Here is a 24,700-nt window from a genome sequence, read left to right on the forward strand (position 1 = left end):
CAATAAAGTTAGAGATACTGTGTCCCTTTCTCCATAAATACTTCAGTTTGTATATTCTAAGAAAACAGCATTCTCATACAAAACCACATTTTGATTTTCAAAGTTGGTAAATTTAATGTTGATACAATATTTTTTAATGAAGAGGCCATATTAAAATTTCATCAGTTCTCACAATAATGTTCTTTGCAGCTATTTTTATCCCTCCAGGATGCAATCCAGGGTCATGCCTTGCATTTAGGTGCCATGTCTCTAGTCTCTGATCTGGAACATGAGTAAGACAATAAAGTATTTTTTCTAAAAACTTTTCTAAAATGTCTTCATAAAAACTTTTCTGATCAGTTTGTGAGTTTTAATGAGTTTTGTATTTTGTTTTACAAACTATGAATGAGAAAATTTTAAGATTGTATTACAGAGCAAACAAAGCTATTGAAAAAGTGTATTAAAGGCATATAATAATATTAAATTGTGTACCTGTATGTTACACAATTGTTGACTACATCCTTTTCATTGACTTTACTCTCCATCATTAACTAAGAAATGGTGATAATTTCTTAATTAGTTCTTCATTTGTATGTTGTTATATTAAACTCTGATTTGCTTATTGATATTCTAGTAGGGTTAGAAGAGTTAACACTATTAACAATGGCTTTCTAAAGATTTCACCTCATTTGTGGATTTTTAAAAAACCTTCTACTGACAATGCAAAATAACCAAGAAAAAAATACAGAGATATGGTTTTAAATAATTTGCTTACACAACCTATCACTTTATTATTCTGCATTTCAGTTAATATTGTCATCATTCTATCTAGCCATACCTGTCTCCGTACACATGCACAAAATCAGTAAATAATAAACTGTATTATTCATCAATTAAAAGTTGTTCTTCTAAATAATGTTAAGTATTAATATCAAAATTTTTTCTTCAAAAGGCAATATCCGTTTCCTTTGCACAGAATTGCAAATACATTTAAAAGATAACAGAAAAGTTACATGAAAAAATTTTATTGGAATGTCTGCGTCCAAAGAAAAAGAATTACACTTGTGTACATTGAGAAATTTTGTCATCCATCATAAACCCAAGTGGCAATTTCAATCATTGCAGTTAAATGAAATGCTAGAACTTTCCAGAAATTTTCTTAAAATATTAGTTTTTTGGTTTTCTGAACTGAAGATTCAACTAATGAATAAATTGAAGGGACACTTTTCTCCTACACTTCCACTTTTTAAATTAAAAACATAGTTGTTTCTTAGTATCAAACCAGTAGATCAAAATGTAGCCACATTTCTATGACTTGAGGTAGATATTTTCAAAATATGCCCCAGAAAGTTCTCTTTCTATGTTTTTACAGAAGAGAAATACTGAGTGTTTGATTTAGAAGACAATGAGTTGAAGTAGGCAATGTGAATTGAAGCAGAAATTATATAGTTCAGGTCTTCATAGTATAAAGTTTATACAGAAATATCACCATGATATTAAGTGTTTTGCTGAGTAAGTTTTTAAACTATAAATTATATTATAGTTAATAGTATAAAATTATGTTTCCATAAGAGCAAAAACATAACATTCAGACATCTGGATAGATGTCTACCCTTTAAAGTTCTTACATTTGACCTAATTTACTAATATTGAACAGTGAGTTGTATTTTACTCAAGACTGCCCTCATTTGCTGTTTGTGGGTATTGATATAGGTTTTGGGAAGATGCGGGTCTGGGTTGGAATCTTAGAAACTCCACTTTTTAAAATCACTGATTTTTCTCCAGTTGCCAAAAAATATATACATATCTGGCACATAGTCATTGCTCAGTAATATTTTTGACAGATGAAAATTCAGACTCATAAATTAATGAACAAACCAATTGATCAGAGGTCCCTTCTTGGGGATGTTGTGGTCCTCAGTGATAGGAACTAGTTCTGGCAGAGGAAGATAAAACCCAGACCTCTGCAAGACCAGCCCCATGTGCCTAATATATCCTGAGCCCCTCCTCCTTCCATTCCACAGGCATGCTGGAAAAAAGATGAGTCACAGACAATGAAAATAGCTCAGCTGGAAGAACTGAGTCAGACATTGAGAGTCCAGCATTAGCTCTAGGTACAAATAATACTCATCTGCAGTCATTATTAGGGTGAACCTCTCCTTTCTTTCCATGCTCATATTTGCTTTTTCATTAGAATTGCAAGAAACATATCCATCAATCAAAGTTTGGAGTTAAAATTCTGCAGTGAACTAACCATGAGAAGATTGATTATTTGTCATTTCATTTGTCTAGGATGATGAAGCAATCTTGCCTCTAGTCTTCAGACAGATAAAAATCACATCCAAAAATTAAGTGGAAAAGGTGCCCGCATATGAGTAGCTCCAATACATTCAGAGCATTTCTGTGCATATTTGTTTCAATATTTATAATATCCACAAGGAGAGAAAAGTTAGCAGATTGTGGTTATACTTAGACTGCTAAACAAAAAGATTCCTATTGTTAAGACATGAATATATACTTAATATCTTAAAATCAGACTTAGCTAATAAACTTTCATATATTTAAATCATGAATAGCTAGCTGCAAATATAGATTCAAAATGAAGCCTAGTGTAAAATTAAAACATTTTTAACTCTCACTGTGATTATAGTTAAGAGTTCAATCTTTCCCTGTATTTCTATATGCTCACCTATATATCTTACATTCACTTTTCTATTGACTCCTAAATGTCTGTGTCTTACAAGTGACTTCAATGGTATTTTTTAACAAAAATATAACTTTAGATAGATCTCAGAAATATTTTGATACAAATTATAAAACTATCAAATACATAGGGATTTTTGCCTAGAGACAATTTATGCATTCAATCACCACAATACCCAATATATAAATAAAAGGACTAAATTCTCCACATTCACATAAATACAATAATCATTATAATTTTGGGGTGTCATATGTTATAACAACTTATTTACTACTCACAACTACCAAGGGGATAGATTTTAGTAATTCTGCTATGTAAATCAGAACGTATAAAAAACTTGCCCAAGTTTCCTGCTAGTAAGTAGAGATAACATTCAAATCCATCTGTCTGACTCAAAAACCAGCCTGATACACCTAGCTCACCAGAGTATAATTTCTTCTAAGTCAATTATCTGGAATTGTGAACTCCATTGGAAAACACAATTTCCTCTAGAAAAAAAATACTATGACTTACTGTAAACACTGTAATGAACATTGCGTGGGAAATAAACTCACTGAGTTGTACTATTTTTCTATTACTACCATAACAAATGACTAAAACCAGGGTGTCTAAGTGGCACAAATTTATGTTGCTTCTTACTTAACATATGACACAGTTATATTCATACTATCTTTCTGACATGGGTCCCAGAAGTCTGACCTGGGTCTCACAGGACTAAAATTGAGATGTCAGCAGGACTGCAACTTTTTCTGGAGGGTCTATGGAGTCCTCATTTCCTTTCTTTTTCCAACTGCTTAAGACTGCCCACTTTCTTTGGCTCATGGACCCATTCTTTCATCTTCTAAACTAGAAATGTAGCATTTTGTTGACTCTTCTTGTGTCCTCAGTTCTGTCTCTGACCACAGTTGGAAAAGGTTCTCTAACGTTCAGGACTTTGGTGATTAGACTGGGCCCACCTGGCTAGTGCAGGATAACCCTCCATATCAAGGTCCATAATTTAATCATGTCTGCAAAGTCCCTCTCTGCCATGTGAGCTGAAATATTCACAGAAAACTGGGATGTGCACATCTTTGGGGAGCCCACTATTCTGCCTACCACAATGAGCTAATGTGTGAATGACTAATAGTCAAATTTCCCTGCTGGAAATTTTTAAATGTTTGGTAGATGATTGTTAACACAAGTGAATCTCTAATTAGCAATCTAATAATGTGCCAAAATATTGTAAATAAAAAAAGCAAATGAGGAATAAATCAAATAAAGTGAAATTTTAGCTAATAAGGAAGAAAAAAGATTTTTGGAGGACTGAGTATTATATATGAGGCCTATTCTAAGAAAACTGAACTGAACTAACTAAACTGAAAAAATTGGGGACTTGGAAATATGTCCCTCTTCTGGGAAGGGGAGCAGATACTAGGTGAAAAAGAAAAAATGGGAATATTTGAGAAAAGGGGTAAACAGAATAATCACAAGATTTTAAATAATGATCATAAAAATAATATTTTTGATCATATGATATGTAACAACTACCATTACAATTATTACTTCATTTAATCCATATAACTGTATAAAGTAAGTGATATTACACCAATTTTATACATGGCATAAAGTTTAGGAAAGATTAATAATTTAACACAGTGCATATAAATAATAGAACCAGGATTAACATCATGTTTTTAATCATTGTGCTAAAATATGGTAGAAATTTATCTGAGATTACCAGCTAGGGAAGTCCAACATAGTATGAAGTATGTTCCAATAATTGAAAAGAACACAGCCAAAGACAAACAAGACAAATGCAATAGTCAATAGTTCAAGAAGACTGGCAGTCCTGGGCACTCTTCCACTGGCACCTAACTTCACCTGCCAGATATATTTACTGACTGGACCCCAAACCTTACAGGTAGGACACATGAAAGAAGTTACGAAAATTGAAAATTAGGGAAATACTGAGACAAACACATAAGCCCAGCAGTTTAGATAAAGAATTTTGCTACTCTAGTTAGAGTAAAACTGATAAGGACTAAGTTTCGGCAATATAGCAAGAGTGAACCAGATCACAAGGCATAAGACCAATAGCAAAAGGCACTATGCCAATTATGAGACTCTGATGCTCAAGCAGTTTTCATCTGAAAGTCAAACACCTCAAGCTTTCTAGCCACGTAATGGAAGACAGGTAGGGAGTGTGAGAATCAAGCACAATAAAAAGACACACATCGCAGAAACAGGTTAGCTTCACTACAGAGTTTGCGTGGAGCTCAGCATCCCTATTTTGTACCTGCTTTCAAAAACTTCCCTTCTTTTTAGTCAAAGACCTCACAGTTTTAAAGTCCTCCATTTTTTGTCATTTTCCCCCCATGATCAATAGCACCAGAGTTGACAAAGCAGGAATTGTCAGTTTTAGGTATGGGACATTTGTAAATCAGGTCTGTCTGGAAGTGTACATGAGCCAAAGTCAATCCAAAGACAAGAGGTATGCCTGAAAGGCTGGTAATGTGTCACCATAAAAGCAAAGAAATTTCACTGAAGACAAAATTCGTACTAAAGTAGATGGATTTAAGGAAGATGAGCTTGTCATAAGCTTGTATTTCATCAACCTGGAGGTGAACAACCTGGATTTGAAAAGACAGTTATACATCAGCACCTGGTTACTCAAATCCCACTACTACCCAGATGCCAGATCCTATTAGCTCTCATCTGAGGACCAATTTTGAGAGGGATGCCAGGAATATGGTCTCGGGGCTGTCAGCACAATTTTAAATCATGTCATTTCAAATTCTTGTTGGTCTTTACAAGCCCTTTGTTTACTGTGGGCCTAGATCTAAGTAAAGAATTTAAATCACCTCATATTTTAACAGGATTTTTAACAATCACATTTACATTTTCTCTAACAGATCAGCACCATATCTGGGCTTCTCTGAGTAAATGGGATACAGGACTGTAATAGACATGAGAATTTCAGGTCTTTTTCTAGATTTACAACTGCAAATTAAGTACATTTGATCTTTAAGGTACATCTCTTCTGCTTTCTATACCTATTTTCCCTGTCAGGCACTAATTTCCCCTGTTGCTTTACGCTCCCTAGTATTCCTCCTGTTAAGCTTCTCAGTGCAGCAGTGCTTGTTACAGACTCTTGCTGCCCCATCTTCCTTCTGACCCATGGAGAATTCATTCTCCAAAAGCCCTGGGTTTAAAAATTTGTTATTTTAATATAAGAAAATATGTTTGGTAAGGTGCTATTGACCAATGGTGCTTAAGGATTATCTGTTTACATACATCACTGATTTTTGTTTATGTATGTGTATTTGGTGTTCTTTTGTTTATTTGCTTATTTAACTACATATATGGACACTTACGTTCCATGGACTGTGGTAGCAATTTTACATGTGTCATCTCATTTTGAGGGTCTTCAATGCTTCCTTTACTTTTGGATATTCCTTACTTCAGGGGTACCTCCTCAAGAACAGTAAAAACAACTGCCCATATGAACTTCCCAGGTACTATAATTAAGAGGCTTGGTATATTAAAAATAGAATAAATATTGTAATAATAAACCAAAAATATAAGTAATGTTAGAACAGTCTTTGATAGATGATGCTGGTGAGTTCTAACTCACAATTCTGGTCAGATTTCTATGTTCTTTCATTAGAACAAGGAATGAGTTAAGTTGGATTTTCATGAAACCTGACAAGACATTAGGAAAGATATTTTGGGCAAAGAGTGCTTTACTCACTTCAAATTATAACCTGTACCTAGCTTTCTTCTCTGTCATTGAGGAAGGTCAGTCCTGGTTAAGTATGTGCTGAGGTCAAAGCTGAATCACATCTATGCCCAAATAAAGACCCTCCTTTGGAAAACTGTGGTCTCTTTTTCATGGCTGCAATGTGTACAGCATGAGAGTTAGACTTATGCAGACAAGCAGCCTTTTCTTAGAGAGAGGAGGTCCAGTGAAAAACACTGCCTTTAAAATAAGGAAGAAAGTAGGAGTGTGCAAATTAAATAAAGATAAATTGTTAAAGGTTAACTAGTTTCTCCTGTTGGTGTTACAAGCAAATGCTATAGTCATTCTCTGGCTCTACAATATTTAGATGGTTTATTTCAGTCACACAGTGGGAGCTGAGAACAAATGTGGGTAAACCAGATACAAAATACCTTCACAGAACATAAGCTAAAACTTATTTCCTTAGTCCTTGTGTTGAATCATATGTTATGTCTGGACCATAAATGTGAAAAATGCCAAAGTAGATCTGGTATTGCCATGGTTTACTACATACACACACACACAAGGAAAGAGCACACCCATCCTAAAAGCATGTTATCATCATTGCTATTGTACTACTTTTCTATTGCTGTATAATAAATTACTTGAGAGTTAGTCATTTATTACTATAATAACAAATAAATGCCTATTTATTATTTCCCAGTTCCTGTTGATCAGATGTCTGGGCACAGTGAAACTGGGTTCTCTGCTCAGGGTCTCTCTAGACTAAAAATCAAGGTTTTGGCCAAGCCGTATTCTCATCTGTAGCTCAGGGTCCTTTTCCAGCTAGTCAGACTGTTGGAAGAATACAGTTTCTTGTAGTTGCAGAACTGAGGTCCTTGTTTTCCTGCTGGCTGCCTTTAGCTCTTAGCTCTTAATGGCCATGCTCATGTCCTAGCATACAACCCTCTCACCACAAGATAGTTTATGTCTCCAAAACCAGTACTGGAATCCCTCTGCACTCGGCTACTATGGGAAGGAGTCTTATTTAATACAATGTAATCACAAGAGTAACTGTATCATCACCTTTGCTACATGATATGGTCTAAACAAGAGGGTGACTGTCCATTGCATTCACAGGGGCCACCTACACTTACAGGGAGGGATCACACAGCATGTATGAGAGCAGAATCTTGAAAGCCATCTTAAAATCATACCCACAACAACCATCATGAAGAACATGAGCTGAACTCTGATAGCTTTATGCCTAAGGAAAGAACAAAAAGTTACTCACCTCCAGAATCTAAAAGTTAAATGTAAGCAATCTCAAGACCAGAAGTTGTATTTTTAAGAGAAAAAAAACTATAAATGTCTATGAAAATAAGACCCTCAGGTCTCAATCTCAATACACTCTTTAATTGCATCTCTATACCTAGTAGAGATGCAAATTCCTATACAGACAAAAATCAGGCTGGCAAAGACTTCTGGATCACTATCTAAAAGATACCTGTTCCTCATTTTTAGCAACCCTAAACCTTAACTCCCCATGAAACCATCCACTTTTACCACTCCTTATATCCGATATAAGGAGTTATTTATATCCAATAACTGACTAGAAGCAAATTGTAACAATGACATTTTCTGGAGTAGGAATAAAACACCCAGATGATCGCATTTTGATTCTGGGATATACACCCTGTGCAATTACCTCCTCTTGAATGTACGTATGATAGGATAGTCACTCCCATGATTACACTGTTATGTAAGACTTCATCTGAGCAGACTGGCAAGATTCTCTTGCTAGCCTTGAAGAAGTAAGCTGCAGTGTTGTGAGAATCACATGGCCTGGACTTGAGGAGACTTTCAGGAGCTGAGAATAAGCCCAATCTGACATCTAGTAAGAAAATGGGGACCTCAGGCACACAGTTGCAAGGAATTCAGTTTCTCTAATAACTCAATGAGCTTGGAAGAAGATCCTTCATATCACATCACATCCCAGGTGACACCTTGATGTTGGCCTGGTGAGACCTTGAGCACAGGACCAGGCTAATGCCTGACTAGAAGGTTAATCAATGAAAACTGCGACAATAAATTTGTGTTGTTTTAAGTGTTAATCTTGTAGTAATTCTTTATGCAGCATAGAGCACTAATATATAAGCAAATTGATAAATAAAATAAACAAACTAGCAAAATTAGTTTTAGAAACTTTCTGTAGCAACAGCTTTCAATACAGAACCCCAGTTGGTCTTACCAATTAACTACAGAATTTTTCAGAACTTTAATATGTACTGAAAACTAAAATACCAAAAATAAACATACAGTGGTGGGTAAAAGTAGGTTTAAAGTTATCTGTATGAAAGAAGACATCCAGATTATTATTATTAAAATTGTTTTATTAACTGTTTCACAGACTCACAACTGTAAACCTACTTTTGCCCTACTGTATTTTTGTTGTACTCCAGAGTATTGTGGATGACAAACCAAAGTAAAAACCCTTTAAGTGAAGAAAGAATGCTGACCCCATGGGAATTCAATCATAAAACTCCAACAAGTTTAAAAAAGATGAATAATTGATATTGGTAGACATTATGTGTACTCAGGTATATGCACAGAAGTGAAGAGCACTTACTCTGAAACTTGTTCACTGAGAAGACTCGGGGATGATAGAATCCTGCTTTGCAAATGCACTGATAGGCTCCAAGCACAAATCCGAGGCCTTTAATGGGCATACACTATAAAAAAGAAAAGACAGTAATATAGTCAGTTGGTCAGAGTTTATTACACAGATTAAAGGTCCACAGATGTCCATCAGTGCAAATGGTAACAGAGCTAACACATATTACAAAACTATCTGTTTTGAATTTTTATTTGATGTTTGTTTGCCAACATATATTTTTTAAAAAGTAGCAAATTAAATTTCCTTTCTAAATACATGACATTACAGCTGCAGTTACCATACATCTCTAACTCGCTCAGTCATCACAGGGAGTAATTACTAGACACAGTTTTTGTTTTCAGTGCCTCATATATCATCTCATTGCTTTAAGAGATAGTTTCAAAGCCTATAAGAATTTTTCAAAAATGAATCAGTGTTAAATATTCTTTATCTGAGTAAAGGTAGGTAGGTAAGTAAATGAACAGATATATAGAATTTGAGATATGAAATTGCTTTTATGGATTAAACATTCATAAAATTGCATGCTTGGAACAAAATAACACAAATTGATAGAATAACAAAACAGAGAAGTATAAAACAAATTTAGAAAAGGGGAAAAACAGATGAATTAATGGTCCCAAGTGCTCTTTACTTAAAATCTGTTACACAGATAAATATTCTACACGTATATAAAAAGAGGAAATACAGTGATCAGCTTTCCAAATATGTCACATTAACAGGCAAAATGTACATATCCCAAAAGCTTAATCTTGGCTTCTTTCAAGAATATCAATCAACCTCAGCAAAATTCAACTTAACATACTTTATTGTGCCACATTGAATTATAATGCATAAACACAAATAACTTCCATTAAAATACAAGCAGTCCATCAGGGGAAAAGGGGGATGCTTCAACAACCATATCAACAGTGAAATTTGTTTTCTTTTTGCCATTATAATCTATTAGAGGAACTTAGGATGTAGTGGATTTTAGTTATAAAAAATATGCCTCTGATACAAAGCCCCTGAGATTAGAGGGTGGAGGATAGAGCAAATCAGAGAAAGGACTCATGAAATGAACAACAGCATGGTGATTGCTGGGGGGAGGGGAGTATAAGGGGACTAAATGGTAATGGAAAAATGCAATAAAGGTTAAATAAAAAACAAAATAATAATTTAAATAATAATTCCACAATCTAAGTTTAAATGTTCAACATTACACATCATGAAAACTCCAGCAAATAAAAAAGGATTTATACATAAATGGTAAAAGCTAATATGTGTTCTAAATAAACAGAGATATAGCAAGAAAATATTTGAAAAAAGAGTTTTATATTTTAAAGACCTTTATATTTCAAAAAGACCTTGAATATTTTATTTCATTAATATCCCCCCTTTCTTTCATTCTGTACACACTTATACCCTGCAATTGGAAACATGGTCAGAACAAAATACTAGGGCAGGTAAGGACTAGTCAATTCAACTGTGTTTGCAAGTATTTATGAAAAAACCACTATGAGCCAAGAAAAGTCCTACAGAAAGTAATTGAAATAACTAATACTATTCATAAATACTCAGTTATACAAGTCAAGTTATATTTCTGAACCATTGAATATATAAATAAAAGGCAATTATAACATTTACTTTGGAGAAGCACCAGTATTATGGAAAGTGTATATTATTTGTGGTTTGTCAGAAAATGTAAATTTGAATTCTGACTTTATCTCTTACTAGTGAAGGTAAGCTGTGTTCTCTTGACTTCTTTGAGCCTTAAGTATTTTATATTTGTATACATAATCATCCAGTCAGATTCAGGGACAGTTTGAAGAAGATAGAACCACTATGATGTCCTAAAGGTTAAATATGGGGTACAAGAAGAAGAAAAAAAATAAAGGATGAGTCTTTGGGTTTGGGGCCTGAGCAATCTTCACAATGGAGTTGCCATCACTGGGCTGCAACTGAAAGAGATATGAGAGAACGAGCAGTTCAGTTTTGCAAATGTTAAGTATGAATCATCTGTTTGAAATTCAATTCTAGATATTGAAAAGCCAGTCTGCTAAAGTAGTATGGGGTTTAGGAGAGATGTCTGGTCTGTATAATTTGTGATTCACTTATATAAATATGATAGATAAAGTCATTAATCAAGTAAGACTGCATCACTGAGGGAATGCCCGTAGGCAATGAAGGAAATAGGTTCAAAGTGGTGAGGCTCAGGATGCTCCAGTGCTAAAACGTTAGGCGGAGAGAAAACAGCAAAAAATACCAAGAAGACCAATTCAGTGCAGTATCAACATTTCATTAATTAGAGTATGCTATTATGAACACAATGTGTGGAATTTGTCATGAGTTGCATTTACTGAACATTAATCTAGCAAAGACTAATACAGGTTAACTAAATCTTAGATACTAAGAATATAATAGTGGACTTTAAATATTTTGCCTCACTGTAATTTGGAGGTTAATGCTATGCATAAAAACAGCATTAATTCCCAGATAATATGACTCAGCTCTGCAACAGTGACTCAGTTGAGAATTTTAAATATTTAAAGCATATCCAAACATTTATTAAAGTAGTAATTTTTTTGCTATAAGCTAACTCTAGAGTTAAAAGAAAAATGAAGATTTTTAAAAATTGAGTTGATTAAATATTGCCAAATATAAAGCCCCTTAAAACTTAAAGAAAAAAGACTTCCTAATGTTATAATGGAAAACACAGTGAAATAAATGATTAGATACTTCAAATGCTTTATTATATCCTTAGATTGTTTTATATTACTAAAGGAATAGTAATATAAATTCAATAAATTAAATTCAATAAAAGAATATCATCCTGCCGTACATATTCCAAAACTACAGGGTCTGCATTGGAACCTAATGCACTGTTGCTTACATACACTTGCTTTGAAGTATTCAAGTGATCTTGGCTCATTTTTCTATTAATGATTGTAAGTTTGTATTTAGTTTTCCACACTTTTTTTGCTCCAAACTGTCACCATCATTCCGTAGCTACTCTAACACTGGCACCTCCTAATCAAAATTATATATGTTCAAGATGAAGCAATTAGTTTAGTAGTTAAGCTACTTTTTAAGAATCTCCAATAAGTATAATGTAAGTATAGTGATACTCAACAAATGTTAGTGTATTTGAACAGAAGTGTATCTGCTTTTCATCATTTTTTCTCAGGGATTTAGAATATAAACATAGGTCCTCACTTAATACAGGAGAAAAATCTTCAAAACTTTACTGTAATTTAACATGCATTTAAGATATTTATTTTAGATAGCCAACATATTTATTTTAGATCAAGTTTAGCTTTCTACTTTATCCTTATAGAAGTACAAGAGAGCAGAAATAGAAAAAGCAACACCTCTTCCTTGAGGGTAGCTGTTCTGTGGTAGCTTTTTATAAAAAAAAATGGGCTTTTTTTTAAAGATTGTATTTATTTATTTTTAGAGAGGGAAGGGAGAGAGAGAGAGATATCAATGTGCGGTTGCTGGGGGTTATGGCCTGCAACCCAGGCATGTACCCTGGCTGGGAATTGAACCTGGGACACTTTGGTTCCCAGCCCGCACTCAATCCACTGAGCTACACCACCAGGGCTAAAAATGGGCTTCTTGTATTAAAAATTATAGTACCTCTGTGAGTAAGGCAGCTGCTCACAAGATGGGATGCCCTCTTTGATGAACCTTACCAAGCCATTAGCAAAGGTTTTTTACTAAGGAAAGCTCTTGGGAACCCACAAAGTCAGGTTCCAAGGAGTAATCCAGATTCAGATGGGAAGAGAATGTGGTCAAGAGTTTAAAACAAATCAGATAGATTCCTAGAAACATACAACCAACAAAGTCTGAATCATAAAAAATAAAAAATATAAAATAAATAAAAGGACCAATAACTAGTAAGAAATTAAGTCAGTAATCACAACAGAGAAAAGCCTCAACATAAAATTCTATCAAATATTTAAAGAACTAATACCAACATTTCACAAGCTCTTCCAAAAAATCGGAGAGAACACTTTCTAACTCAATTTATAAGGCCATATTTACCTTGACACCAAAACCAGACAAAAATACTATAAGAAGAAAACAAAAGCAAACTATAGGCCAATAATCTTGAATAAAATTGATATGAAAATCTTCAATAAAATGCAAACCAAATTTAACAGCATATTAAAGGAACCGTACACCATAACTAAGTGGGACTTATTTCAGGAATTCAAGATGGTTTAGTATTCAATGATCAATTAATGTGGTATTCTACATGGATAGAATGAAAGACAAAACCACATGATCGTTTCAATGAATGAATAAAAAGCATTTGAAAAAATTCAATGCCTTTTCATAATAAAAACCCTTAAAAAACTAGGAGGAAGGAAGGTACCAGAACATAGTGGCCAAATATGAAAATCCTATAGCTAGCATCATACTCAATGGTGAAAGTAAGTTTTTCCTATAAGATCAGAAATAAGGCAAGGATTCCTACTGTCGCCACTTCCATTCAACATAGTACTGAAATTCCTAACCACAGCAATTAAGCAAAAAATTTAAAAAAGGATATAAAAGGTCCAAAAAAGAAAGGAAGAAGCACAGTTATCTCCATTTGCAGATAACATGATCTTATGACCTTATATATAGAAAATCCTAAAAATTTCACATACATACAAAAAAACCCTGTTAGAACTAATAAATATGTACATCTAAGTTCCAAGATACAAAATCTTGTGAGGTTCTCTATACACTAACAACAAACAATCCAGTAAATAGCTTTTTTTAAATTTCAATTACAATAATTTCAAAAGGAAAAAACTAACTTATAAATAAACTTAACCACGAAAATGAAAGACATGCAAACTGACAACTAAACATTGCTAAAAGAAATTAAACACAAATGAAATGATATCTGTGTTTATTAACTGGAAGGCTTAATATTGTTAAAAATGCCTATTTTAACAATATTACTATCCATCAAAATCCTTAAAAATTCACAATGGCAATATTTTCAGAAATAAAAAAAACATTTTATGATTTATGTGGCATCTCAAGAATGCCAAGTAGTCAAAACAATCTTTAAAAAGAACAAAATTGGAGGTATCACACTTCCTAATTTCGAACTTATTACAAAGCTATAGTAATAAAAAAACTGTGGTATTAGCATAAAAGCAGGAATATAGACCAGTGGTACAGAGTAGAGAGCCTAGAAATAAATCCTCATATATGATGGTCGAATGTTTTCAAGGATGCCAGGACCAACCAATGGGGGCAAGACAGTCTCTTCAACAAATGGTGTTGAGAAAACTGGATATGCACATGCAAAAGACTGAAGTTAGACATATTTTATCATATACAAAAGTTAACTCAAAATGGAATAAAAACCTAAGCACAATGCCTAAGACCATAAAACTCTTAGGAGAAAATACAGAGGAAATACTTTATTACATTGGATTTGGGAATAAATTCTCACTAAAAGTACAGACTACAAAAAGAAAAAAATAACCAAATGAGACTACGTCAAACTTGAAAACTTTTAAATTTTATGTTATATATTTTTTACCATAATTAAACATATTTTGAAAGAGGTAACAGCAAAATCACCTTTCTTCCTCAACTACATGTACATAAACACTACAGTTTATATTTGCAACATATAATTGGCATGACCTATAATTCATGTCAACTCTTGATAAATGTAACTGCAGAACAAAACCTGGCCAGCTTAACAGTCATGGATATTCTATATGGAGGTATTTCTACTCAGCAGTGGAATGGCTAAAATTAGATGTGTAGAAGGGGAATATTGTTTGGCATTTGCTGGAAACACTGCTTGTGCCCAAGGACCACATTTCCATACAATTCTTTAAAAATTTCCAATTTAAACTGAAAGGAGGAGGCAAAAAATGAAAGTACAACAAAATTCATGAATTCATGTGATTCAAAATATCCTAGAAATTGACATTTAAATACCTTTCTTTTTCTTTTTTTTTTTGAACTCTATTATGGAATCTTCCTAAAATATAAAACACTTTCTGGCTTCTCTGAACTGAACACCATAAACAGAATTTAACATTTTCTTCATGAGTCACAATCATTACTTTGAACAATAGGTACTGATCTGTGCTGAAATACACTAATGCCTTCTGGATCTATTGAATGTTTATGGCTATTTTCTCATACATTATTAGCCCAGACCACTGTACTATTTAAGTTCTTATGCATAGTTTTTTATGTTTGTTTTCTTTTTCCTTATTTATTTTGAGCTACCAATTGTCATACTTTAATGATAAAATATGGACATTCTTCTAGAAGTGTCTCTTCCCATTTAATTTATGGTTATAATTCCTTGTATATGTGGAAAGTACATCACCAAAAAGCAAATCAAGAATATGTGAGATAAGAAATAACAAAGTAAGAATAAAAGTAGTTCATATTTACTGAATACTTAATATATGCCAAGCACTGTTCTAAGAACTGTACAAGCATTGCCCTGGCTGAGGAGTTTAGTTTGGTTAGAGCCTTGTCCCGATAATGTCAAGATTGACAAGATCGAACCCCAAGATTGTGGGTTCGATCTCTGATAAGGACACACACAAGAAGCAAGTAATAAATGCATAAACAAGTGAAACAACAAATCGAATTTTCTCTCTCTTTCCTTTCTCTCTCTGAAAATTAATAAATTTTAAAGAAGAACTGTACAAGTATTAATACATTTAATCCTGTATCAGTTCTATTATCTCCACATTGAATATGAGAAAAATTAGGTACAGACTGCCAAAGTAACTCTCCCAAAGTCACACAGCTTGGCACTGGCAGAGCTAGGGTTCAACTCCAGTAGTTTGGCTCCAAAGACAGCAGTGACTACTCTGTACTGAGTATGGATACATGGCAGAATTGCACACACAGGAGCAGATGCTACATTGGTCATTTGGAATTGATTTTTATTGCTCCAAGACCTTTATTTTTTCATTCTTCATTTCAGGCAATATTCCAAATGGATCCGTTTGCTGCATCATTAAGGTTCAAGTAAATGAAAGTCATTATTTTTACAATTTATGTATAAAAATACATGTTAAGAAACACATTTAATTCCTATACCTGTTACAAATTTAAAAAATAAGCCTCTCACTTCCCATCACAGAGTTCTCACCTCAAATCTCAGAAAATGAATCTTCATTTCAGGGCATACCAGTAGAGTATCTCTTGTTTACCTGAATTCCTGAAAACAAACTGCTTTGTGTCTAAGGAGAATCATGATGCTCATTCCCAAATTAAACTCACAGGCACAGCAATAGGAACCAGGGTCTTTCATGGCAGTCCAGACTGTCACGTCTTCTCTGCAAAAACACAGCTCTGCTCTGCTTTGACAGAAGACTTACCTAATTGCAGAAAGGATTTCCTGCTATGCTGAATTTACTGAGGCTCATTCAAAAAGCAGTTGTCATTCATGACAACATCATAGAGGCATAAAGAAAGATGAAGGGCTTGATACAGAGAAGATGAACTAGTAACTGGGTCTACTAGAATATTTTTAAAAGACAAAACCTTTTATTGATAGGGGACTCAAGAGATGGAAAATTTTAGGTTAAGGTAAATAGTTAATAAGCCTAGTAGGTAATGCATCTGTTGCAGCTATTGTTTCAGAAATTACAGTAAGGTCCATCCTTGCTGGGGAGAGACAGTTGACCTCCTGGGGCATCGCTAAAGATTTCTGCCTGGGAACAAGTGGAGGTGTCCGGGCCATTGTGTTCCAGGGACAGAGGACCACCTGCCCCTGGGAACAGCTGACAGCCCAGGATGAGAATACAGCAGCTTTTTTTAATCTAACTTTCCCTGAATTTCAAAACCCCTCACCACACTTTGTTCTCTGTTACAAAAATGCTGGCTTGGAAAGAAAACGTAAGATGGTTTGTTAGGCTGCAAACCCTCTGTCTTCTCAGATTGCCAGCCATCTGAATAAAGCACCATAACAATTCAATCCCTGTCTCAACTTACAGGGTTTGATATGTGGCAGGCAGCCCAAACACCAGTGTCTTTTTCTGGTTTCATTATCTTTCTTTTATTCTTCTTATGCAACTTAATAAGAAATACTGTGAAATGTTGAATCTGTTCATTTGGGAGTGGGTTTTGGGGGACTTGGTACTAAAATAGGTTAATTATGCTAATAACCAGTGGCTCCTCCCCAAAACTAATTGCAAGTTTATTAAAACAAAAGGAAAACATTGCAATAGAGGAAATCTAAAAGGCTTCCAAGCAATGATAGGGTATACATCACCCACATATTATATCAAACAATGTTTCAGGAAAACAAGAGCTCCTGAATAACAAATAATGTAGTATTTCACCAGGGGAAAAAAGAACTATATTGTATCTCTATTATTCATTAGCTTCCAGAACCTGGTTTAAAAAGTGTTTTTTTTTTTCCCCTGGGGAAAGGGGAATGAGAGGATGTTTTACTTTATAATATAGTTAAAATTAAAAATGAAATTGTTTTTATTACTAATTTTTGAAATGTTACTGTTATATTCAGTGGAACCAGGTCTCACAAAATAGGGCTAAAGGATGACAACACAGTGTCTGACACATTACAAGTTGACAAACTTCACACTGATACAGAGCAAGAAACTGACTAAGCAAAATGTCCAGATTATATCTCAGTGACTGAGCAGGCCCACTTTTCTAGATCCCTTTCCAGAAATACTCCCAAATGCTTGATAACCTAAGTGCTTAATAAACTCAATACTTTTTTTAAATGAAACATTTTCCTTCACTAAAACACCAAGTCACTATGATGTATCTATGCTCTGCTTTTGACACCCTGTGCTTTTTGTGGTCACAGTTCATAAGCACTGGGGACTTCCTTTTCATTCTTTTCTTAATTAAGCTCTTGCTTACTGAACCCCATCATAAACTATCTGCTGCAGCAACAAAGATCAACAAAGTCATGGTCTCATTCTCACAGAATTTATAATCCACAAACATAAAAGCAAAGTCAGAGCTGTTATATGGTGTTCTCCCCTGTTCACAGGTAAAGGGCTTCATGAATGTATATTTGGTCTTTTAGAAGTTCATCTTTAGTTATTTTTCTAGAATAAATTATTTGTTAAAATACTGTTGTACTAAGAACAGATGTTAAAAAGATACATATAATATTTCAACTTCATAAAATTCAAAAACATCAAATTTTTATAAAGTACTATTTAAGGATATGCATATATACATATATGAAACTATAAAGAATCAGGATAATGATTACCTCTTGGTGGGGCACATGAGTGTAGGATGAAGGAGAAGCATATAGGGGGAGTTTGCAGTACTGGTAACAATCTATTTTCAGGTTGGATAGTGGAAACAATTTATTTCACCACAATATCCACAACTCCTAGTACACTGTTTGGCATATAGTAGCTACACAATAAATATTATTGAAATGAGGTAAGAAAGGAAACTGACTTTAATTTCTGGCTATGACATATAAACTTATAGCAGGCTAAAGTTCTTATCCAAAACAATTAGAACATGTGGGTAAAATAAATGAATGATGACTAAAAGAAACAAGGAAGGAAGGAAGGAAGGAGGGAAAGAAGGGTAGGAAGGGAAGAAAAGAAACAAACAAAGGAATGAGGGAATGAAGGAACAAAGAAAGGGAGAAAGAGAAAAAAAGAGTAATCTACATATGTGGAAGCGTCAGAAAACTACCAATGGAGCCAAATGAAGGGGTCAAGAATCCAGGGAAGAAGGGAAATGCATAGAAGCCCTATATTTGGTACTTCTGTATCAAACTGAGTATTTGATGCTATGAAATATTGGGGGAAGACTGAGACTCCAGAGAGATGGAAGCTGGTAAGAAGTAGAGTAGGCAACAAAGTTTTGGTAATCACATAGGCTTGAGGAGAAAAAATCAAGTTTGGGGCTGCAAAAATACTAAAGCCTTAAGGATAAAAATCCAAGAGAGAATAGAAATGCAATGAAATGAGACTGACTGAGGTGTTTTTTTTGGTTGTGGTTTTAATTTGCATCTCTTTCATGATTAGTAATGTTCTGGGTGCCAGCTGACCTGTGCTCACCTGCCTGCAGTGAGCACAGAACGCTGTGGATGGCTTGTCAAAACACGAGAAAGACATACACAGAGACAAGCAATTTCTGTGGGGAAGTAAAAACGGAATGGTCACTCTCTCTCTAGTGGGGAGAGCACCTTGTCTCCATTCCCAAGAAGATTTTTATTGAGAAAACAGACTTAGTTTGTGGATTCACAGTCTGGCAGAAAAGATCAAAAGATGTAGGTGACTTACAAAGGTGCAGACAGAACTCCTGCTGTGATTCTGGGCAGAGATTGGAGTTTTAACATTTTAAAGGTCTCCTGTCTGTGCCTTTAAATTCCAAGTTAATAACATCCTTCAGCAAACAGATCTCACAGGGTCTTGCATATTCTATGTCCCAGGCCTGATTACCCCGGGGGTCCACTGTTTCTGGTCTGGGCTGCCCCTGCAGGCCTGAGTTAACAGAGAAGACAAAGGCAGCCAGGAGACTTGGATTTTTCACAAGGACTCAGGCTTTAACAAAGCTGAGAGGGCAGGGGTTGATGTGGATCAACCCTTCATATCCACAGCCCTAAGTCTCTTCCCTTAGGGCATTCCCATGTGATCGAGTCTGTCTTAGATTCATTGTCTTTCTTAGAGAATTGTTACCCGTCTTTGACTGCAGATCATGCAAGGGAGCCAGGCATTAGAACAGGCAGCGTTCATGCCAGGGAAATAAGTTTTGTCTCCTTAGTGGCTTCTGGTCCAGAAGTCTTTCACTCAGCCTAAGTCATGGGGGGTTACAGCTTCCTGAGACCAGGCAGGCCGTCCCCAACAACTGCTGAGCATTTGTTTTCATATGTCTATAGGCCATTTGTATGTCCTCTTTGGAGAAGTGTCTATTCAGGTATTTTGCTCATTTTTAATTGGATTGTTTGTCCTCTTAGTTTTGAGTTGTATTAGTTCTTTGAGTATTTTGGAGGTTAAACCCTTATCAGATGTATCATTGGCAAAAATATTCCCCTATATCACTTCAAACCTGTTAGAATGAATACCATCAATAGTAAATCAACAAACAAAACAAGTGTTGGCAAGGATGTGGAGATAAAGGAACCCTAATGCACTGTTGATGGGAGTGCAGTCTGGTGCAGCCACTGTGGAATACAATATGGAATATCTTCAAAAAATTAAACATGCCTGGCTGGAATAGTTCAGTGGATTGAGCATGGCCTGCGAACCAAAGTGTTGCAGGTTTGATTCCCAGTCAGGGTACGTGCCTGGGTTGCAGGCCATGACCCCCAGCAACTGCACATTGATGTTTCTCTCTCTCTTTCTCCCTCCATTCCCTCCCTAAAAATAAATAAATAAAATCTTTAAAAAAAATTAAATGTGGAACTCACTTTTGACCTTCTGGGAATATAGCTTAAGAATCCTAAAACATTAATACAAAAAAGTACATGCACCCCTATGTTCATAGCAGCACTATTTACAATAGCTGAGATCTTGAAACAGTCTAAGTGCCCATCAGTAGATGAGGGCATAAAAGATTTACAGTAATTTACATAATGAAATACTACACAGCAGAAAAAAAGGAACTCATACCCTTTGTGACAGCCTGGATAGACCTGGAGAATATCATGCTAAGTGAAATAATTCAGTCAATGAAAGACAAATACCACATGATCTCACTTATATGTCAAATCTAATGAACATGATAAACTATCAAGTAACATAGAAACAGAAGCACAGATACATGGAATAGACTAACAGCTGCTGGAAGGGAGGTATGGACTGCATGAAGATGGTGAAGGGATTAACCCATGACCCATGAACATGGACAATGATATGGGCATTAACTGAGGAAAGGGAAAGGGTGGGGCTGGATGGAGATGGGAAAAAAAGAGAAAAAAGCAGAAATAACCATAATAGCATAAACAATTAATAAAAAGAAATGAGACTGAGCCTGAAAAATTTTTTTGATTTATTAAACTGTCTAAAGTGAGTCAAGAAGCAAAGTACAAACTGAATAGTAACTTAGCTGAGTTTTTGACACTATCACAATATTTAACTCCTAAATTGGAGTTTAGGCTCTTCCAAAGATGAAGGGTCCTAATAAACATCTAAGGCTTTCAGTGAGCCCCCTAGAATGTTATTTCCTATAAGTGAGATTCCCTGTAAGTGAATTAGGAGTAGTCTGAGCCTTTTATAGACTACTGTGCATCCTTGAGTCAATTCAACTGTTTTTTAATTTAATTTTTTAAATATATTTTATTGATTTTGCTACTACTATTGTCCCATTTTCTCCCCTTTATACCCCTCTGTCCTGTGCCCCCCCTCCCACCTGCATTCCCTCCCTTAATTCATGTCCATGGGCCATACATATAAGTTTTTTGGCCACTACATTTCCTATACTATTCTTAGCCTCCCTATTAGCCTTAGCCTGTCTATTTTGTACCTACCATTTATGCTTCTTATTCCCAGTGCCTTTTCCTCCATTCTCCCCTCACCCTCTCCCCACTGACAACCCTCCTTGTGATCTCCATTTCCGTGATTCTGTTCTTCTATTTGTTTGCTTAGTTTGTTTTGGTTTTTTAGGTTTGGTTGTTGATAGTTGTGAGTTTGTAGTCATTTTACTGTTCATAGTTTTGATCTTCTTCTTTTTCTTAGATAAATCCCTTTAACATTTCATATAATAAGGGTTTGGTGTTGATGAACTCCTTTAACTTGACCTTATCTGGGAAGCACTTCATCTACCCTTCCATTCTAAAGGATAGCTTTGCTGGATACAGTAATCTTGGATATAGATCCTTGTCTTTCATGACTTGGAATACTTCTTTTCAGCCTCTTCTTGCCTACAAGGTTTCTTTTTAGAAATCAGATGGTAGTCTTATGAGAACTCCTTTGTAGATAACTCTTTTTCTCTTGCTGCTTTTAAGATTCTGTCTTTATCTTTAATCTTGGGTAATACAATTATGGTGTGCCTTGGTGTGTGCTTCCTTGGGTCCAACTTCTCTGGGACTCTCTGAGCTTTCTAGATTTCATGGAAGTCTATTTTCCTTTGCCAGATTAGGGAAGTTCTCCACTATTTTTCAAATAAGTTTTTAATTTCTTGCTCTTCCTCTTCTCCTTCTGACGCCCATATGATATGGATGTTGGAACGTTTAAAGTTGTCCTGGATGTTCCTAAGCCTCTCCTAATTTTTTTGGATTCTTGTTTCTTCATTCTGTTTTGGTTAAATGTTTATTTCTTCCTTCTGGTCCAAGCCATTGATGTAAGTCCCGGTTTCCTTCCGATCACTTTTGGTTCCTTATGCATTTTCCTTTACTTCACTTCATAGCCTTCACAGTTTCCTGTATTTTGTGACCATAGTCAACCAGTTCTGTGAGCATCCTGATTAGTAGTATTTTGAAGTGTGCATCTGATAGGTTGGCTATCTCTTCATCAATTAGTTGTATTTTTTCTAGAGCTTTGATCTGTTCTTTCATTTGGGCCATTTTGTGTGTGTGTGTTTGAGCATCTCCTAAGTAGTAAAGGGTGGAGCCTTAGGTATTTGTCAGGGTAGGGCAACCCATGTCCCTGTGGTGTTGCATTGTATGTGAGGGAGGGGTCCAAAAGGGAACAATGTCACTTGCTCCGCTGTGACTGGCTCTCAGTCACTTCCTCCACTATCCACAAGGAAACTGAGCCCTTCTGGTGCTTATTCCCAGGTAGCTGGGTTTGTGTACATTCTAGGACCCTGTGGGTCTGTCCAACAAACTCTCCTGAGAGGTTGGGAGTTTCTCTTGCTGCCTTACCCCCTACAGGTTTTTTCAGTCAGAGGTTTTGAGGCTTTATTTCCACGTATTGGAACCCTGGGTTTCAGAGTCTGTCTCACTCCCCAGTTGTTCCTCCTGGTTTATCCACATGCAAATGTGGGACCACCTGGTCTGCCAGCCGCTGCCTCACCCACCCAGGTCCTCTAGCCCCTGGCTTGCCACAGGTACTCTCTGCCCTGGCTACCCATCTCCACCCCTCCTGCCAGTCTGGATAAATATTGTTTCTTTAACACCTTGGTTATTGGACTTCTATACAGTTCTATTTTCTGGAAGTTTTGGTTATTTTTTGTTTTTAAATTTGTTGTTGTCCTTCTTTTGGTTGTGCGAGGAGGTTCAGTGTATCTACCTACACTTCCATCTTGGCCAGAAGTCCCCAAGACAACTCAAGTGTTGATTGGATTGATGTGATCCGTCTCTATCAGATTCCTCATCAGAGATAGGATAAAACCTCTTTGGGAGAAAGTATTGCAGGCAGAACCACTACAACAATACAATGTCTGGCACACAATATTAAAGTACCTAACACACAAAGAAGAAAACTGACACTATAAACAGATCCATAATCAGCATGTACTCAAGTTACTGACACAGATTTCTAAATACTTCTAACCAATAAGACCAAGAAAGAAAAATATAATAATATAAAATTTCCCCCAGTAAATAAATACCTATTTTTTAGATATAGAATAAAATAGATATCCTGGAATTAACAAAACCAGGATTGGAAACCAGAGAAGAAAGAATAAACCAACTAGGAGATGGATTAACAGAAAATATCCAGTTGGAAGCTCAAAAAAGAAAATGAATGGAAATATAGAAAAAAACACAAGGGACATATGGAATATAGAGAAGAGAGATAATATCCATATATCCTTAGAGTCACATAATAGGAGAAGGTAGAAGTAATATTAGATGAAAGATATCTAGCTACCAGTTCAAAAAGTGCTATATATACCCTAAACTGGATAAATACACATCACAGTTAACTGCAAAACCAAACACACACACACAAAATCTCAAAATATCCAGAAGAATAAACAAGCATATTTATAAATGAGTAGCAAGAAGTTTGACAACTGTATTTAGCACAGGAACAATAGAAATCAGAAAATAATGGAATGACATCATTAAAGTGCTAAAGGGGTAAGAACAAACAAACAAAAATACTAGAACTACATTCCAAGAAAAAAGAATCCCTTCAAATGTGAATGAAATGAAGATAGCTCAAGCCAAACAAAATCTGAAAAAAATTCCTCTTCACCAGATCTATGACAAAAGAAACGTGAAAAGAATTTTCAAGTGGAAGGAAATTTATGCCAGATAGAGCACAAAAGTGCAGAATAGAATGAATAGCAATGGGAAATAAATACGTGGGTAAATCTAAATTAATATACACTATACAAGACAGTAATACTAAAAATAATGTCTTACAGGCTTTTATTACACATTGAATTTAGTGCAATGCAAAAGTTGGGGGGGAAGGAAATGCAATTAAAAGATGTAAATATCTTTTTTGTTGGAAAGATATAAAAGGAATAACCTATATTAGTATTTAATACACTAAGGATGCTTGTTGAAATCCATAGAATAAGTACTAAAATTGTAGAAAATAGTGTATAACAGGCAAAGGGGGAAGTGAAATAATAATAAGAAACAATAGATTAATGCCAAATGAGAGAGAGAGAGAGAAAGACATAATGGGATAGAGAAAATATAATAAGATGATATCTATGAATAAAATAAACAAGGAAGGAAAGAAAAATAGAATCACAAGTGGGTTATCTGATTTCTAAGTTATTTCTTTAAAAGTTTTCAATAATTGTTATATGGTCTTTACAATGA

The 24,700-nt window shown here is 35.0% G+C and overlaps 1 protein-coding gene across 1 annotated transcript in view; it reads right to left on the reverse strand.

Annotated features, from left to right (window-relative positions):
- Nucleotides 1–24,700, reverse strand: part of GPR158 (G protein-coupled receptor 158) — a 366,089-nt gene that overhangs the window by 170,132 nt on the left and 171,257 nt on the right. Inside the window, exon 3 of the mRNA XM_028506632.2 lies at nt 9,010–9,112. Coding sequence (XP_028362433.1) covers nt 9,010–9,112 — 103 coding nt within the window. The remainder of the gene's footprint in view (nt 1–9,009; nt 9,113–24,700) is intronic.

Source organism: Phyllostomus discolor, chromosome 1, assembly GCF_004126475.2.
Source record: "Phyllostomus discolor isolate MPI-MPIP mPhyDis1 chromosome 1, mPhyDis1.pri.v3, whole genome shotgun sequence".
NCBI lineage: Eukaryota > Metazoa > Chordata > Mammalia > Chiroptera > Phyllostomidae > Phyllostomus > Phyllostomus discolor.